At 40.6% G+C, this 19,910-nt stretch overlaps 1 protein-coding gene across 1 annotated transcript in view; it reads right to left on the minus strand.

Annotated features, from left to right (window-relative positions):
• Positions 1-19,910, minus strand: part of GTF2E2 (general transcription factor IIE subunit 2) — an 86,312-nt gene that overhangs the window by 36,920 nt on the left and 29,482 nt on the right. Inside the window, exons 4-5 of the mRNA XM_032144485.2 lie at positions 2,611-2,718; positions 317-499 (exon numbers count right to left, since the gene is read on the minus strand). Coding sequence (XP_032000376.1) covers positions 317-499; positions 2,611-2,718 — 291 coding nt within the window. The remainder of the gene's footprint in view (positions 1-316; positions 500-2,610; positions 2,719-19,910) is intronic.

The raw sequence follows: 19,910 nt of genomic DNA on the forward strand, positions 1-19,910 counted from the left end.
CTACTAGTATTATAGAAGATGCTCTTATTTACAAACAGAACTCTACTGCCTTTGAGGAAAATTTTCCAGAAATACCCCGAACAATCAAACAATCATAAAGCAACAGCAACAAGAACCCGTCAAAGTTACACAAAGATGGCTGCTCCCTTTCCTGCTAGGTGGCACAAGACAAATTTCAAACCTTCAAGTGGCTCACTGTAACCCCATGTGTATATAATACAAGCTTTAAAAACAACTGTAAAATGTTTGATATTTTTAAAACCAAGAAGTCATTATTCATTCAAATTATATTAAGAAGAAAGAAAAGAGAGATTACCTTGACAGCTTTCTGGGAATTGGGCAGTGCTTCTTCTATGTCTTCTAAAAGAATTCCTCCTAATCCTCGCTGGTCATGCTGATCTAAGAGCCTAAGTAGGGCCTTCTTATCTCTCACGTTGTACTTGGGCTTGAAAGCATACTTCCCATCTATGACTTCAATTTTGGGATTGTTGACTAAAGCCTGTAACAGTGATACAATTGGAATATATTAACAAATGGAAACATAAATATGTCTTTTTTTTGAAATGGAATCTTGCTCTGTCGCCCAGGCTGGAGTGCAGTGGCGCGATCTCAGCTCACTGCAACCTCCGCCTCCTGGGTTCAAGCGATTCTCCTGCCTCAACCTCCCTCTCCTGCCTCCCTCCCTCTCAGCACCTGGGACTGCAGATGCGCACCACCACACCCAGCTAATTTTTGTATTTTTAGTAGAGACGGGGTTTCACCACCTTGGCCAGGCTGGTCTTGAACTTCTGACCTCAGGTGATCCACCCACCTCAGCCTCCCAAAGTGCTGGGATTATAGGCGTGAGCCACTGCGCCCAGCCCATATATACTTTCTTAATTCTACTAATTATTTTAAAATACAACACTAGCCAATACAGTGGCAAATTAAAAGTACCGTATGAATACAAACTGGCAGGCCTAAAATCCTGGCCATCCAGGATTCCAGAACAGTAGATCAGCATGGTGCTCACTTTTAAGAAACTGTGTTTTATTTACATAAATTCTTTGAAGAGAAATAAACCATTTTATCACAACTACTTTGAAAAAAGCCAAACCCATATTCTTCTAGAAGTCAAAATGTGTAGGAATCAATAAAACACCTACAAATATTAACAGACAGAGTGAACTGAGTACTGCCCACTCCACCTGCAAAGTACAGCTTATCACATACTGGCATTATAAAGTAAGGAACATTACCCTTACTAGTCAATGGTCTTCCCCATCTGCTATCAACTGGCAATGGCAGCTGTGGAAGGAACTGAAAAGGACCAGACTAGTGCATACAAGAACTTTACCTATAATGTCAGCTTGAGAATGAAACTGAGTAGGAATGCAGGAATTACTGAATATAATTATGTTTCTAGTCAGTTCTGTTGTACAGCTAGTATCAGAAGGAAAGCTCTTCAAAAAGAGCAACCCTATATATTTTCTTCTGCAGCTGCCAGCCTGACCCTGAAAGGAGAGAGAGAAGAAACACAGAAAGAAGAAAAAAGGGAGAATAGAATAGTAAAATGATCAAAGTCATTGTTAACTAAATGTTGGTAGTCTAAGAATTCTCAAGGTTAACTAAACCAGCAAATTTAAATGTGGATTACCATTGTTTGTATATCACTAATACAATGAGCTACAATTATACTGATTAATGGTCATGTTACATTATAAAAGTATTTTGCTTGGTAAAAAAATAAATGAATTGTATGTTAGGAATTTTACATTTGGTTTCTAGAATCTATCTCTCGTCCTAGAACGTAGTCTTCTTAGTTTTCACTTCATATTTAAAAGCAGTAAACATCTGAATTTTTAAATGCTATTCATTTCCAAATTAGCATGGTCACTGACTCTGCTGGGGTTTCTTCAAGTGATGTGCGTCCATACACAGCACTCGTGACTTTTTTTCCACATCAAGCCATAATAGCAGTAATTGTGCAACAAAATATCTTCCTATCCCTGCAGTATCTTATGCTTTAAATTTTCTAAAACAAAAACAATTCAATTTACAAGCATACAAACTATAAATCTGGCAATACAAAATAAGCATTAATCTGTAAAAACTTAAGTCGAATTGGTACAATGACTTCTTTACAACTTTTACACAGAAGTCTTACCTTTAACATTTTGAAGTAGATACATAAAATTATATGAAAACCAACAAATCAAATCTTATAAATGCGTACATTCAAAAAACAAAGACCCTACACCATTTCTTTTAACAAAAAGTAAAAAGCATTATCAGATTTCACCATATTAAAACATTCTAGGCAAGGCATGGTGGCTCATGCCTATAACCCCAGCACTCTGGGAGGCCGAGGTGGGCCAATCACTTGAGGTCAGGAGTTCAACACCAGCCTGGCCAACATGGTGAAACCCCATCTCTACTAAAACATAAAAATTAGCCTGGTATCGTGGCACATGCCTGCAGTCCCAACTACTCGGGAGGCTGAGTCAGCAGTGAGCTGAGATCATGCCACTGCACTCTAGCCTGTGCAACAGAGAAAGACTCTGTCTTAAAAAAAAAAAAAAAAAATTCTAGTTACAGGAAATCTCTCTTGATAATCAACTAAATTCTTACCTCAGTCATTAGCCATTGTTTCTGCTTGAGTCCAATATCTAAATGTTGTGTTTCATCCAAAATTTCATCTAAGGTTAGAGGATGCGTATCTCCTCGCTGATGGCGTGTCTATCAAGTGAAGAAATTGTTATTAGAAGACAGTTTTAAAATGCTAGATGCATTAAATCATAGTTACATGTAAACAAACCTTCAGGAATGAAAAACATGTATTATTCCAGGTAGCATAATTATAGTGACGAAGAGCCACAGACTATGAAATCAGAATGGGGTTGAAACTCACTGCTCTATAAAATCAAAAGATAAACTGACAAAAAATATATGCAACTCGTATCACCAAGAGCTATATTCTTCCTAACATTTCAAGAGCTTCGAAAACCTAACAAAACAGACCAGGCACGGTGGCTCACGGCTGTAATCCCAGCACTTTGGGGGACTAAGGCAGGTGGGATCACTTCAGGTCAGGTGTTCGAGACCAGCCTGGCCAACATGGTGAAACCCCATGTCTACTAAAAATATAAAACTCAGCCGTGCATGGTGGTGCATGCTTGTAATCCCAGCTACTTGGGAGGCTGAGGCAGGAGAATCACTTGAACCTAGGAAAAGGAAGCTGCAGTGAGCTGAGATCATGCCACTGCACTCCAGCCTGGGAGACAGAGCAAGACTCTGTCTCAAAAACACACAAAACTAACAGAAAATGATCCAAAGACAGAAACGCGCAGATTACAAAAAATGACCTTAAACATAGGAAAAGACACTCAACTTTCACCAAACAATCCTATTTCTAGAAACTTATCCTACAGAAATACCAGTATCACACAGAAAAGTGACTTATGGTCACTGTAGCATTGTTTATAAAAGGAAAATATTAGAAATAACCCAAGCGTCCATAATTAGAAAACTGATTAACCACAGCACATCCATTCCACTATACAAATGTTCACAAAGTAAATGTAAAAGTTCTCTACGTGCTAATTTGAAAAGATGTCCAAGACAGGCCGGGCGCGGTGGCTCACGCTTGTAATCCCAGCACTTCGGGAGGCCAAGGCGGGCAGATCACGAGGGCAGGAGATCGAGACCACGGTGAAACCCCGTCTCTACTAAAAATACAAAAAATTAGCCAGGCGTGGTGGCGGGCGCCTGTAGTCCCAGATACTCGGAGAGGCTGAGGCAGAAGAATGGCGTGAACCTGGGAGGCGGAGCTTGCAGTGAGCCGAGATCGCGCCACTGCACTCCAGCCTGGGTGACAGAGCGAGACTCCGTCTAAAAAAAAAAAAAAAAAAAAGACAAAAGATGTCCAACACAAATTAATAAGTAAAAAAAATATGTATCATGCCTATCCAATGAAAACACACACACACACACACACACGTAGATAACAAAAGCTAGAGAGGATGCAAAGGAACAGGAACTGTCATTCATTGCTGGTGAGTGTGCAAAATGGTACGGCCACTGTGGAAGACAGTTCAGCAGTTTCTTACAACACTAAACACACTCTTACCATTCAATCAATCTAGCAATCGTGATCCTTGGTATTTACCCAAATGAGCCAAAAAATTATGTACATACAAAAATCCACTAAGGATGCTTATTACAGCTTTATCCATAATTGCCAAAAGCTGGAAGCAACCAAGATGTCCTTCAGTAGGTGAGTGGGTAAACTGTGGTATATCCAGACAACGGAATACTATCCAGTGCTAAAAAGAAATGAGCTATCAAGCTATGAAAAAAACATGGAGAAACCTTAAATACGTATTACTAAGGGAAAGAAGCCAATTTGAAAAGGATACATACTGCATGGCTCCAACTACTGACATTCCGGAAAAGGCAAAAACCATGGAGATAATAAAAAGTTTAGTGGCTGCAGTCCAGATGCAGTGGCTCACACCTGTAATCCCAGCACTTTGGGAGAATGAGGCAGGCTGATTACAAGGTCAGGAGATCGAGACCATCCTGGCCAACATGGTGAAACCCCGTCTCTACTAAAATACAAAAAATTAGCCAGGCGTGGTGGCATGCGCCTGTAGTCTCAGCTACGCGGGAGGCTGAGGCAGGGCAATCACTTGAACCTGGGAGGCAGAGGTTGCAGTGAGCCTAGATCAAGCCACTGCATTCCAGCCTGGCAACCAAGACTCTGTTTAAAAAATAAATAAAATAAATAATTTAAAAAATTGAAAATTAAAAAAAGTTTGGTGGCTGCCAAGGGTTGAGGGGAGAGAAGGATTAACAAGCAGAGCCCTGAGGATTTTTAGGGCAGTGAAAATACTCAGTAGGATACTAGAGTGGTGGACATAGGTCATTACACACTTGTCCAAACCCACAGAAAGAACACCACTAAGGGTGAACTCATGTAAACTATGGACTTTGAGTGGTAATTTGTCAACGTAGATTCATCAACTGTCACAAATGTACTCTTCTGGTGCAGGATGTTGATAGTGGAGGAAGCTGTGGGGGAATGGCAGGGAATGGATGAGAATTCTGTATTTTCCAATCAATTTTGCTGTGAACCTAAAACTGCTCTAAAAAAATAAAGTGTTTTTTAAAGTAAATAAGAAAAAAGTATGTATGTTAAAAAACATATGCACTATGAACCCTTGTATATAGGGAAGGGCAGAAATAAGTATACATTTGAACTTTGTTTCTGCATAAAGAACCACTGGAAAAAAATCACAAGAAACTAATAAAAGAGGTAGTTACCTGTAGGAAGCACAAGAGGGGAGAAAATGAGTAGGATGACAGGTGAGAACAAGACTCCTTCATTGTACCTTATTATACAACTTTACTTTTTGTACAAAGAGATATGTTATTTATCCAAAACAAAAATAACTCTTCAAAAGAAAAAAAAAACCCAGGCTCCAAGTTCCCTCACATTGAGCAGGTTACTGAACCTCACTGGGCTTCAGTCAGGCCCTGGAAAACTAAATAACCACTTCTCCAAACTAGAAGGTACAGACAGCAGATAGAGACATAAGCTTAACACATCACACAAAAGAACCATTCATTGAGCATTTACTGTTAATTCATTCACTTATTCATTCAAATATTTAGTGGTAACTACTATGTGCTGAGAGTACTACAATGAGACATACAATAAAATGCAAACTACTTCTGCCTTTAAGAGCTCCCAATAGAAGGGAGAAGCTAAACATACAAGCTACAAAAGTTAGATATGGCCAGGCATAGTGGCTCACACCTGAATCCCAGCAAATTGGAAGGTCAAAGTGGGCAGGCTGCTTGAACCCAGGAGATTGAGGCCAGCCTGGACAACATGGCAAAACTCTGACTCTTACCAAAAAATTGCATATATACAAAAATTAATCAGGTATGGTGGCACACGCTTGTAGTCCCAGTTCTTTGGTAGGCTGTAATGACTGCTTGAGCCCAGGAGGCAGACACTGCAAGTGAGCTGTGGTCATGGCACTGCACTCCATCCAGCCTGGGTGACAGAACCAGATCTTGTCTCAAAAAAAAAAAAAAAGCTAGGTATACAACTATCTGTCAGGAAGGTATCTTCAATCAGAAGAAATGAAAGAGAAAACTGGACAGACCTTGAATGACGACATGATAACTAGAATACAGGGAAATGCCGGGCAGCTATAGTACAGCACAGTGGTCTCCTACGTGGGGTGTACACACCCGAGGGGCACAAAAGTGGGTACCTCGGGATGATTCTTTAGAACATTTATTAAAATTGTCTTTAATTTCCATTTAAAAGCTATGCTTTACTTAGGCTGGGCACAGTGGCTCATGCCTGTAATCTCAGCACTTTGGGAGGCCAAGGCGGGTGGATCTTGAGGTCAGGAGTTCAAGACCAGCCTGACCAACATAGTGAAACCTGTCTCTACTAAAAATACAAAAAATTAGCCGGACATGGTGGCACACACCCGTAATCCCAGCTACTCGGGAGGCTGAGGAAGGAGAATTGCTTAAACTGAGGTGAGGTTGCGGTGAGCCAAGGATGCACTATTGCACTCCAGCCTGGGCGACAGAGCAACACTCTGTCTCGGGGGGAAAAAAAAGTTACGCTTTACTAATAGTGAATATGTGGACTGACACATACTCACTATTAGTAGAGTGGCTCCTTCACCACTATTAGCAAAGTGGCTCCTTCGCTTCATGTCAGGGCATCCACATTTCCAATCATGACATGCATGGAGGAATCCTGAGGTGGGCCTGGGAATCCCACATGACAAAGGGCCCAGCATGCATGGCCTCGCTCATTCCTTCACTTTCAGGATTCTGCAACACAGTAAGACTGGCCTGTCATAAGATGGATTGTGGCGAATTTTTTTTTAAAGACCTTTGAAAGGTAGACATTGTACAATGGTTTCACAAAGCTGTAAGAAATGAATTACAAATTTCTCCTTACAAAAAGGCAAAATGTTTCATATCTGCTCAATATTCTACGATTATAGCAGCTATTTATAGTTTGCTAACAATTATTTTAAAAATAATTAAAATAAGCCATCTGTTCCTTCAAAGTAAACTGGCATTTAATGATGTGTAAAAGTAGCTGCTAGGCCGGGCGCGGTGGCTCATGCTTGTAATCCCAGCACTTTGGGAGGCCGAGGTGGGCGGATCACGAGGTCAGGAGATCGAGACCACGGTGAAACCCGGTCTCTACTAAAAAAATACAAAAAAAATTAGTCAGGCGTAGTGGCGGGGGCCTGTAGTCCCAGCTACTCGGAGAGGCTGAGGCAGGAGAATGGCGTGAACCCGGGAGGCGGAGCTTGCAGTGAGGCGAGATCGCCCCACTGCACCCCAGCCTGGGGGAATGGACCTGGCTCAGGCCTCCACAAAAAAAAAAAAAAAAAGTAGCTGCTTTTTGAAATAAATTCATGCCATGGAAAGAGCATTTTGAAAAAGATCAGGAAATATTTCCATCATTATGTGATTTCTGAGTTTAAAAGGTGTAAGAATAAAAACTGTCATATCTGCATATCTTAAACATTTGATAAACTATTTTCTAACCTTCACTATTATTTTGAGATGGAGTCTCGCCTTGTCACCAGGCTGGAGTGCAGTGGCACAATCTTGGGTCACTGCAACCTCCACCTCCCGAGTTCAAGTGATCCTCCTGCCTCAGCCTCTGAGTAGCTGAGACTACAGGCATGTGCCACCACATCATTCTAATTTTTGTATTTTTAGTAGAGACAAGGTTTCACCATGTTGTCCAGGATGGTCTCGATCTCCTGACTTCATGATCCACCTGCCTCAGCCTCCCAAAGTGTTGAGATTACAGGCATGAGCCACCGTGCCCAGTCTACTTCGATAGTTTTACAGTACTTTTGAGTGCTGTTTTATAATCTTTATTTTAAAAAAGTCTTCCAGACAAAACCCTTCTATGAGTTTAAAATCAAAATTGTCAGTAATGTAAAAATTACAATCCATTTTGATATACTTTGCATAAACTTTTTTTTTTTTTTTTGAGACGGAGTTTCACTCTTGTTGCCCAGGCTGGAGTGCAATGGCATGATCTCAGCTCACCACAACCTCCGCCTCCCAGGTTCAAGCAATTCTCCTGCTTCAGCTTCCCAAGTAGCTAGGACTACAGGTGTGCACCACAACGCCTGACTAATTTTTGTATTTTTAGTAGACAGGGGGTTTCACCATGTTGGTCAGGCTGGTCTCGAACTCCTGACCTCGTGATCTGGCCACCTTAGCCTCCCATAGTGCTGGGATTACAGGTGTGAGCCACTGCGCCTGGCCAAACTGACATTTTTTAAAATGGGAGTTTACTAGCCAAATTGTCGGGATTAAAATAAATCAGTGTCATAATTTTCTGACAATGATTTATAGCCCCTGAGTGAATAATGCATACCCTCCCTCCAAAAACATGCACATCCAAATCAACCTGTGGCTGTGTTACCTTGCATGACAAAAGGGACTTCATTGGTGTGATTAAACCAAGGATCCTGAGATAGGAGACATTATTGCAGATTTTCAGGTATCCCTTAAAAGGGAAAGAAGGAGGCAGGAGAGTCCGAGTGAATACCAAGAGATGTGACAACAGAAGAGGTTGGAGGAAGGACTATCGGTCAGGGAATGCAGGTGGCCTGTAGAAACTGACAGAGGAAAGAGATGCTCCCCTTTATGCCTCCAGAAGGAACCAAACCTGCCTATACTCTGACTTTAGCCCAGCAAGTCTGCCTTTTGGACCTCTGACTTCCAAAACTGGAAGATAACCAATTTGTGTTGCTTTAAGCCACTAAAGTTGTGGTAATTTACAGCAGCAATAAGAAACTTATATACACACACACACACACACACGCGTATACATACACACATTCATTCCTTTGAGATCTATAAATCTTTGTTAAGGGTCTTTATTGCTATGACATCAATTAAAACCAAGGTTCCAAACAAACTAAACCTACAACGAGACCTTCATCACTTTGTAAGAAAAGGTTAAATGAAGATGTTTGACACAGCACTCGTTCAGTCACACTGCTTTCAGTCAGAAAAAGAGCTTCTTATACTTTTAAAAAAATTATTTTAAAATAGTGTATTTTACCTTTTACCTCTATCTTTTTAATTTCTTATTTTTATGTAAGCTTATAATATATACAATGTATTGATAGAGTAATACACTAGTACATGTACAAAGAGTAAGCTAAGAAAATTTTAATAGAGTTAGCCAGGCTGGGCACGGTGGCTCATGTCTGTAATCCCAGCACTTGGGAAGGCTGAGGCGGGTGGATCACTTGAGATCAGTAGTTCATGGTCAGCCTGGCCAACATGATGAAACCTCAACTCCACTAAAAACACAAAAATTAGCCAGGCGTGGTGGCACATGCCTGTAATTCCAGCCACTCAAGAGGCTGAGGCAGGAGAATCGCTTGAGCCCAGCAGGCAGAGGTTGCAATGAGCCAGGATTGCACTACTGCACTCCAGCCTGGGAAACAGAGTGATATTACATCTCGGAAAAAAAAAAAAAGAGGTAGCTAAGAAAAAACGGAGGAGAGCAGTGCAGTAGACTTTTGGATATACAGATCTGGAAGCACATAGCCTCAACTAGAAGCAATAATGGAGGTTACTTGTCTAAGGGACAGCCAATACAAGCCTTTCAAAATATGTTTCCATATTCTCCATTATCATTATTAAATCTGATCTATTTTCCTTTGTTTCCTTTACATTTAAAGTTTTTTTCCCCATTACGATCAAATACAAAATTACCAAAAGGCCAACCTAACCTGGAAATATAAGCAAATAAGAATACAGCTCAAGAAAAATAAAAAAAATTACTAGCCTTGTATTATTGTTTTTAAATTAAAAATAAATGGAATTATTGGAATCAGAACAAAATCAATGACAGAAGTAATAATCAATGCATGAAAGCCTAACCATTTTCACTGAGCTTTGTAAACAGAGAAGCCAAAAACGCAACTATCAAGTTGCCAAGGGGAAGCTACTGGATCAAAATGAGTGATGAGCAATAAAATATCAAGAGAAACTGAAAATCCTTTCCTCATAGATCAGGAATTAAAAAGCAAAATGAAAGAGTGCTTACAGAGTACATACATAATGCCCTACAACTAAAGACTTGATTTAGCTTTCAGCAAAGAAACATCTTTGTTAAATTTCTTCCTAATTATTGGATGACTTTTGGTGTGCTGCCTTTCGTATTTTATTTCACTTTCTTATTTTTTTATTGCAAATTTGTAGAAATTGATTTTTGTAGATTGATCTTTATTTGGTAACCTTACTGAATATACCTATTAATTCCAGTAGTTCCCAGATTCTTCTAGCTTTTCTACATACTTAATCACATCATCTATGGTTTTACTTCTTCCTTTCCAATTTTTGTTACTACTTCCTTCATGCCTTACCGCACCAGGAAGAACTTTCAGTACAATACAGAACAAAAGGTGTGACAATTTGGTATCCTTGTCTTTTTCCTGACCTAAAGAAAACACATTTGCTATTTCATCGTTAAGTATGATGTAAAATCTAGGTTTTCTTTTTTTTATATTTTTTTATTACACCTTAAGTTCTAGGGTACATGTGCACAACGTGCAGGTTTGTTACATATGTATACATGTACCGTGTTGGTGTGCTGCACCCATTAACTCATCCTTTACAGTAGGTATATCTCCTAATGCTATCCCTCCCCCCTCCCCCCACCCTACAACAGGCCCCGGTGTGTGATGTTCCCCTTACTGTGTCCAAGTGTGTGGGGGAACCTGCCCCAATAGTCACGGAGGTTCTTTTCTATTTTCCCTAAGCGTCGGCCAGTTTGAGAAATAAAGGGACAGAGTACAAAAGAGAGAAATTTTAAAGCTGGGCGTCCGGGGGAGACATCACATGTCGGTAGGTTCCGTGATGCCCCACAAGCCGCAAAACCAGCAAGTTTTTATTAGTGACTTTCAAAAGGGGTGGGAGCATAGGAATAGGGTGTGGGTCACAGAGATCACGTGCTTCACAAGGTACTAGAATATCACAAGGCAAATGGAGGCAGGGCGAGAACACCGGACCACAGAACGGGGCGAAATTAAAATTGCTAATGAAGTTACGGGCACCATTGTCATTGATAACATCTTATCAGGAGACAGGGTTTTGAGAGCAACCGGTCTGACCAAAATTTATTAGGTGGGGATTTCCTCGTCCTAATAAGCCTGGGAGTGCTATGGGAGACTGGGGTCTATTTCACCCCTACAGCCCCGACCATAGAAGATGGCCAAACCCAGGAGGGCCACCTATAGACCTACCCCCAGGCACGTATTCTCTTTCCCAGGGATGTTCCTTGCAGAGAAAAAGAATTCATCGATATTTCTCCCATTTGCTTTTGAAAGAAGAGAAATATGGCTCTGTTCTGCCCGGCTCACTGGCAGTCAGAGTTTAAGGTTCTCTCTCTTGTTTCCCAAACGTTGCTGTTATCCTGTTCTTTTTTCAAGGTGCCCAGATTTCACATTGTTTAAACACACATGCTTTACAATTTGTGCAGTTAATGCAATTATCACAGGGTCCTGAGGCAACATACATCCTCCTCAGCTGACAGGATTAAGAAATTTAAGACAGGCATATGAAATCACAAGGGTATTGACTGGGGAAGTGGTAAGTGTCCATGAAATCTTCACAATTTATGTTTAGAGACTGCAGTAAAGACATGCATAAGAAATTATAAAAGCATTAATTTGGGGAACTAATAAATGTCCATTAAATCTTCACAATCCACGTTCTTCTGCCATGGCTTCAGCCGGTCCCTCCATTTGGGGTCCCTGACTTCCTGCAACACAAGCATTCTCACTGTTCAATTCCCGCCTATGAGTGAGAACATGCAGTGTTTGGTTTTTTGTCCTTGCGATAGTTTGCTGAGAATGATGGCTTCCAGCTTCATCCATGTCTCTACAAAGGACATGAACTCATCATTTTTTATGGTCGCAGAGTATTCCATGGTGTATATGTGCCACATTTTCTTAATCCAGTCTATCAATGTTGGACATATGGGTTGGTTCCAAGTCTTTGCTATTGTGAATAGTGCCGCAACAAACAGACGCGTGCATGTGTCTTTATAGCAGCATGATTTATAATCCTTTGGGTATATTCCCAGTAATGGGACGGCTGGATCAAATGGTATTTCTAGTTCTAGATCCCTGAGGAATCGCCACACTGTCTTCCACAATGGTTGAACTAGTTCACAGTCCCACCAACAGTGTAAATGTGTTCCTATTTCTCCACATCCTCTCCAGCACCTGTTGTTTCCTGACTTTTTAATGATCGCCATTCTAACTGGTGTGAGACGGCATCTCATTGTGGTTTTGATTTGCATTTCTCTCATGGCCAGTGATGATGAGCATTTTTTCATGTGGCTGTTGACTGCATAAATGTCTTCTTTTGAGAAATGTCTGTTCATATCCTTTGCCCACTTTTGATGGGTTTTTTCTTGAAAATTTGTTTGAGTTCTTTGTAGATTCTGGATATTAGCCCTTTGTCAGATGAATAGATTGCAAAAATTTTCTCCCATTCTGTAGGTTGCCTGTTCACTCTGATGGTAGTTTCTTTTCCTATGCAGAAGCTCTTTAGTTTAATTAGATCCCATTTGTCAAGTTTGGCTTTTGTTGCCATTGCTTTTGGTGTTTTAGACATGAAGTCCTTGCCCATGCCTATGTCCTGAATGGTATTGCCTAGGTTTTCTTCTAGGGTTTTTGTGGTTTTAGGTCTAACATTTAAGTCTTTAATCCATCTTGAATTAATTTTTGTATGAGGTGTAAGGAAGGGATCCATTTTCAGCTTTCTACATATGGCTAGCCAGTATTCCCAGGACCATTTGTTGAATAGGGAATCCTTTCCCCATTTCTTGTTTTTGTCAGGTTTGTCAAAGATCAGATAGTTGTAGCTATGCGGCATCATTTCTGAGGGCTCTGTTCTGTTCCATTGGTCTATATCTCTGTTTTGGTACCAGTACCATGCTGTTTTGGTTACTGTAGCCTTGTAGTATAGTTTGAAGTCAGGTAGTGTGACGCCTCCGGCTTTGTTCTTTTGGCTTAGGATTGACTTCACAATGCAGGCTCTTTTTTGGTTCCATATGAACTTTAAAGTAGTTTTCTCCAATTCTGTGAAGAAAGTCATTGGTAGCTTGATGGGGATGGCATTGAATCTATAAATTACCTTGGGCAGTATGGCCATTTTCACGATACTGATTCTTCCTATCCATGAGAAGGGAATGTTCTTCCATTTGTTTGTATCCTCTTTTATTTCATTGAGCAGTGGTCTGTAGTTCTCCTTGAAGAGGTCCTTCATATCCCTTGTAAGTTGGATTCCTAGGTATTTTATTCTCTTTGAAGCAATTGTGAATGGGAGTTCACTCATGATTTGGCTCTCTGTTTGTCTGTGATTGGTGTACAAGAATGCTTGTGATTTTTGCATATTGATTTTGTATCCTGAGACTTTGCTGAAGCTGCTTATCAGCTTAAGGAGATTTTGGGCTGAGACGATGGGGTTTTCTAAATATACAATCATGTCATCTGCAAACAGGGACAATTTGACTTCCTCTTTTCCTAATTGAATACCCTTTATTTCTTTCTCCTGCCTGATTGCCCTGGCCAGAACTTCCAACACTATGGTGAATAGGAGTGGTGAGAGAGGGCATCCCTGTCTTGTGCCAGTTTTCAAAGGGAATGCTTCCAGTTTTTGCCCATTCAGTATGATACTGGCTGTGGGTTTGTCATAAATAGCTCTTATTATTTTTAGATACGTCCCATCAATACCTAATTTATTGAGTTTTTAGCATGAAGGGCTGTTGAATTTTGTCAAAGGCCCTTTCTGCATTTATTGAGATAATCATGTGGTTTTTTTCTTTGGTTCTGTTTATATGCTGGATTACATTTATTGATTTGCGTATGTTGAACCAGCCTTGCATCCCAGGGTGAAATCTAGGTTTTCACAGTTACCCTCTTACCACTGAGTTTCTCAACCAGCATTCCACAAAACCCTAGGGTTCCACAAGAAATCATGATTTTAAAAAATAAACATTTTTAAAATTTCTCACACCATGTGATGCTGGTGCTCACAGTAACAGGCAACTACTGAAGAGCCAAACTAATGGTTTCATAAAGAATCTGTTAGCACCATGTGGTAGTGTGCAAGTAGGGCTATGTTCACTTTGCTGAGGGCACTATCTGTTGTTTTTGTTTTTTGAGACAGAGTCTTGCTCTGTCGCCCAGGCTGGAGTGCAGTGGCACAATCTCGGCTCACTGCAAGCTCCGCCTCCCGGGTTCAAGCTATTCTCCTGCCTCAGCCTCTCCGAGTAGCTGGGACTACAGGTGCCCGCCACCACGCCAGGCTAATTTTTTTGTATTTTTAGTAGAGACAGGGTTTCACCGTGGTCTCGATCTCCTGACCTCGTGATCCGCCCGCCTCGGCCTCCCAAAGTGCTGGGATTACAAGCGTGAGCCACCGTGCCCGGCCTGTTTTTTGTTTTTTGTTTTTTAAGGGACAGAGTCTCACTCTGTTGCCCAGGCAGGAGCACAGTGGCACGATCTCGGCTCACTGCAACCTCCACCTCCAGGGTTCAAACGATTCCTGTGCCTCAGCCTCCCGAGTAGCTGGGACTACAGGCATGCGCCATCACACCCAGGTAATTTTTTGTATTTTTAGTAGAGACGGGGTTTTGCCATGTTGGTCAGGCTGGTCTCAAACTTCTGACCTCAAGTCACCCACCTGCCTCAGCCTCCCAAAGTGCTAGGATTACAGGTGTGAGCCACCGTGCCCAGCCTGCCACTATCCGTTTTTAATGCAACAGGGGCAGTTAGGCCACTGATAATTGGTAAGCTCTATATGGCACAAACAAAAGCATAGTAGGCAGACAATGTCAGCAGCTCCCTTCCCAAATTACATCCTCCAACCTTCCTTCACACAGTGCCACTGACTTATAGAACCAAACAAACTCTACTGGTATAACAGAAAATCTAAGGAAAACATTCATTCTAAACAAGGAATTTTTACACACCAAGAGTCAACTGCCTCTCACCACTCTGAAATGTTGCAAACCATGGATTATGTAGCAATAAAAGTAAAACGTAGCCGGGCGTAGTGGCTCACACCTGTAATCCCACCACTTTGGGAGGCCAAGGTGGGCAGATCACAAGGTCAAGAGATCGAGACCATCCTGGCCAATATGGTGAAACCCCGTCTCTACTAAAAATACAAAATTTAGCCGGGCATGGTGGCACACGCCTGTAGTCCCAGCTACTTGGGAGGCCGAAGCAGGAGAATCGCTTGAACCTGAGAGGCGGAGGTTGCAGTGAGCCGAGATCGCGCCATTGCACTCCATCTTGATGACAGAGCGAGACTCCGTCTCAAAAAAGGAAAAAAAAAGTAAAATGTATTGTGAAGTTTTCATATTTTTTGCAACTTTCTCAGTTACTATTCCCTTTAGTTTTGTAACATATTAGCATCTATGTCTTATAAACATGTCTGACAGTCCAGTATGATGAGAGAAGAGAATTCCAAACCTAGGCCCAGAACAATTCTAATAAGGCAAGTAATAAAGAACCATAATCTTCTGGGTCATTTTACTGCACCAGTGCAGCAAGAGAGAGAGAACAGCCTACCACTACAGTGAAAACTACTTATCAATGAACTTCACTAGGTTAGTAATCCAAAGAGTCCTATTCCATTGTGCAGCATCTGTGGCAAACAATTTATGACTCCAGCAAAACTGAAAAATCACTGAAATAGAAATCACAGCTACTGGACAAGTCAAGGAATCTCAGAGTAAAGCTCTTCATTTTTGTTTTTGTTTTTAAATCACATTCAGTGAAAGAGCTCATAAAGCATGTTATTAGTAGCAGAATTTATTGTCTAAAAAGCGGGTATGGGGGTAGAATCACACCACTGATGGGAACCTAATCATGTCAGCATGTTAAATGACAGTGAGTAAAATGCACAGCATGAGAAACTGAAAAGGCTCCACTCTCAAACAGTGTAAGTTGACAAATTGATGACATGTCACATGATGCTAAGAGGTTTAGTAAACTGACAAACAGCTTGTTTATCCAGGCTGACAAACCAACATATTTCACTATATATGTCTTGTAAATTTTTTTAAACAATGCTGAATTTCAAGAAAAATTTTTGTGCTGCAAAAATACTACCATAAACAAAGGCCATGACATTTTCAATGTGGTGTCTTCATATCTGGAAACAAGAAGTCCATCTTAGAGAAACTGCGTTGGCATCTACAGTGATGTTCCCCATTAGTGACTGGCTCACGGCAAGGTTTTACCTCTCTTGTTTAAAAAAACTCAGGACATTGTTTTTTTCAGAGAGGCACTAGCATCAAAAATCCTTGGAAATGAAATTTAAGATGTCTCGAATGGGCCAGGTGCAGTGGCGCACACCTATAATCCCAGCACTTTGGGAGACCAACACACGAGGACTGCTTGAGGCCAGGAGTTTAAGACCAGCCTGGCAACACAGCGAGACCTCATCACTATTTAAAAAAAGTCTTGAATGATGTTTAAAAATGATTTGCTTTATTAAACATAGACCAGTATACTTGAGCACCTAAATCTCTTGCTACATACAGAAATCCAGTGGCTTAGCAGAGGAGGTATTCTCAACAGAACACTGAAGCTGAAAGCTGAATTACAGAAGTACTTTCAAGAAAATAGTAGGCCATCCTTTACTGAGTGCTTTGAAGATGAAGAGTGACTGCAGGAGCTAGCCTCTTAGCAGACTTTTTAAAATAATATGAACCAGTTGAACAAGTTTAGAAAAAAATGTTCTGACTTCAAGTGACAAGACATTTGGATTTCAAAGGAAAACTGAATCTCAGGAAAAATCATGTGGCAAAAGAAGTCTTGTAATGCTGTTTGGGCTTGAAAATGAGGAAGGATACCAGCAACTCTGAAGCATTCTCGAAAACCACCTGGAAGAACTAAAACACAAAATTAAACAATACTTTCCCCCTCTTTCAACACAAATATGAACCTGGGTAAAGGTTCCTTTCTTATCCCAAGCTTCTGCCCAACTGAGAACAAGTAAGTTGCCTACTTTGATCAGGTGAAAAAAGAAATCAAGTAGAAAATTTTAAAAAAGAAAAAAACTGAGGTTTCCTCTGCCTATACTACTGACTTGCACAAGAGTGGAGATCCTTTCTGGGGAGTAGGGAGCAACCACATACAAAAAGAGCAGGCTAGTAAGTTGGGCGAAATAAATGCAAAAACAAAAATATTCTCCTGTCAAAAGAGCACTGACAATTATTATTAACTTATCATATCCACAGCTTACTGATTAGGTTAATATACGTGAACTCAGAGGTATGGCAATTCTTTGCATGGGTTCTCTGAGACCTGAAAATTATTTCAAGGGTTCCTCCAGAGTAAGAAGATTGAGAAAGGCTGCTCTATTGCATTGAGGAACTTTGCCTCTACTAATTTGCTACAAGTTTTTATCATAAATTGGTATTAAATTTTACCAGAGGCCAGGCATGGTGGCTCATGCCTGTAATCCCAGCACTTTGGGAGGCTGAGGCGGGCAGATCACGAGGTTAGGAGATCAAGACCATCCTGGCTAACACGGTGAAACCCCGTCTCTACTAAAAATACAAAAAATTAGCCGGATGTGGTGGCACACGCCTGTAATCCCGGCTACTTGGGAGGCTGAGGCAGGAGAATCGCTTGAACCCAGGAGGCGGAGGTTGCGGTAAGCCGAGACAGCGCCACTGCACTCCAGCCTGGGCAAGAGAGTGAGACTCCGTCTCAAAAAAAAAAAAAATTTTACCAGCAACTTTTTCTATAGCCACTGAGAGATCATGATTTTTCTTTATTTTGTTAATATAACTTACACTAATTAATTTTCAAATATTAACCACTCATACATTCCTAAACTTTACTCCATCACAATGTATTATCAGATCTACGGACATACATATTCATATCTTATATCTGAACAGATTAAATTTATTCATATATTTAAAAAAATTTTTATACCTGTATTTAGTAGAGACACTGTCATATAATTTAAATACTTTATTTAAAACTGGAAACAGATCCATATTCTTGACCCAGTCCTACTATGGACCAGAACTGTGTCTATGAGCCAGTCATTTAATGTCTATGGACTCCAGAGTTTCTAAATTCAAAAATAATTGTCGGAAGTAATTCAGACAGAAGCTAGGCCAGTGGTTCTCAAACTTCAGCATGTATCACAATCACTTGAAGGGCTTTTTTAAAAACAGACCTTTGCTCACGCCTGTAATCCCAGCAGTTTGGGAGGCTGAGGCGGGCAGATAAAGACCATCCTGGCTAACACAGTGAAACCCCGTCTCTACCAAAAAAATACAAAAAATTAGCCAGGCATGGTGGCAGGCGCCTGTAGTCCCAGCTCCTCGGGAGGCTGAGGCAGGAGAATGGCGTGAACCCAGGAGGCGGAGCTTGCAATGAGCCAAGATCGCGCCACTGCACTCCCGCCTGGGTGACAGAGCAAGATTCCATCTCAAAAAAAAAAAAAAAAAGACTGTTGAGCTATACTCCCAGAGTTTCAAATTCAATAGGTCTGGAAAGGGGCCCAAGAATTTCCATTTCTAACAAGTTCCCAGGTGATGCTGATACTGCTGGCTAGAGAATGACACTGGAGAAATACTAATCTAGAATAAGCCAAATTAACCCAGATTTTTCAACATAGTGTTTTACATAACTGAGAGATAAGGAATAATGCTGAAATCAAGACAAAAATCATTTTATCAAAAATAAAGTACACCCTTAATTTGTCATCTGAGAATTAAAGTACTGTCTCATACGAAGAGGCATCCTAAGGGGATTTTCGAGATAACTTGCAGTGCTTTTAACACTTACTCCTTTAAGCAATAAAATTTGTTTTACATTAACTATTTCTGTAAAAATCCTCCTAAAATAAACCATAAAGTTCCTCTTTAATCTTAACCAGGTCACTGAACATAATTTAATCTTTTTTGATGTCTCAGTTACTGTTCCAACGTAAATTACTGAGCTATGGTATCACAGTAACCATCTCAGGAGCTGGTGAGATGAGGTGGGCAGTTTGTCCCCTCCACTGCATGTCCTCAGTATTATGACTCTGAAGTTACTGTATCCACCTTTCATCTATTTAGTACTTTGTCCAAAGTTATGACTATCTGCTATAAATCTCACTGTACTTATCTAATGCCTCCCCTGGAACTTTTTCCACATAGTTTCTAAATCATTCTTATTAAGCAATTAAACAGTTTCCCTATTAAATGAATAAACTATAAGGAGCATTTCTGTTGTCTTTCTTTTGCTTTCTTTCTAAAGGTACACAAGAGACAGTGGGAGACTTTCCAAGAATCTGTTTAGATACCTTCCACATGTACTTCTTCCCTTTCAAAATAAGCCCTTCTCCTCTTTACCTTCCAGCTCCCCCTGCCATGAAAAAGTACAAATCTCACCTCCATTCAGAATTTATGATGCAGAGCCTGAAGGAATAATAAACTCCAGGGACCCAAACAAACAGACAAGCCAAAAAAATGGTTTCAGGGAAGCATTCATGAATGATAACTGAGGTGCCGTAAACTATCCATTACTGGGCTTGTCTTTTCCAGTCACATATTTCTCAAAGAATTTAAAATATTTTGGCCCCTGCTGGAACATTCTAATATATCATAATCTGTGAGCAATTGTTTAAAGTTTCCTTTAACAACCATTCCCCCGACACCTCCATCTCCACTCAGTATTGTCCAAGAACGCATTGCTTTTAAGGGACAGTATAATAAAAGTAATGCAAAGAGAACACTGGTTAAAAAAATAGATAAAAAGAAATATTTTATTCAATAATTCTTATTTTTTTATTAGCTACAAGGTCTC

Source organism: Hylobates moloch, unplaced genomic scaffold (genome assembly GCF_009828535.3).
Source record: "Hylobates moloch isolate HMO894 unplaced genomic scaffold, HMol_V3 SCAFFOLD_22, whole genome shotgun sequence".
Taxonomy (NCBI): Eukaryota; Metazoa; Chordata; class Mammalia; order Primates; family Hylobatidae; genus Hylobates; species Hylobates moloch.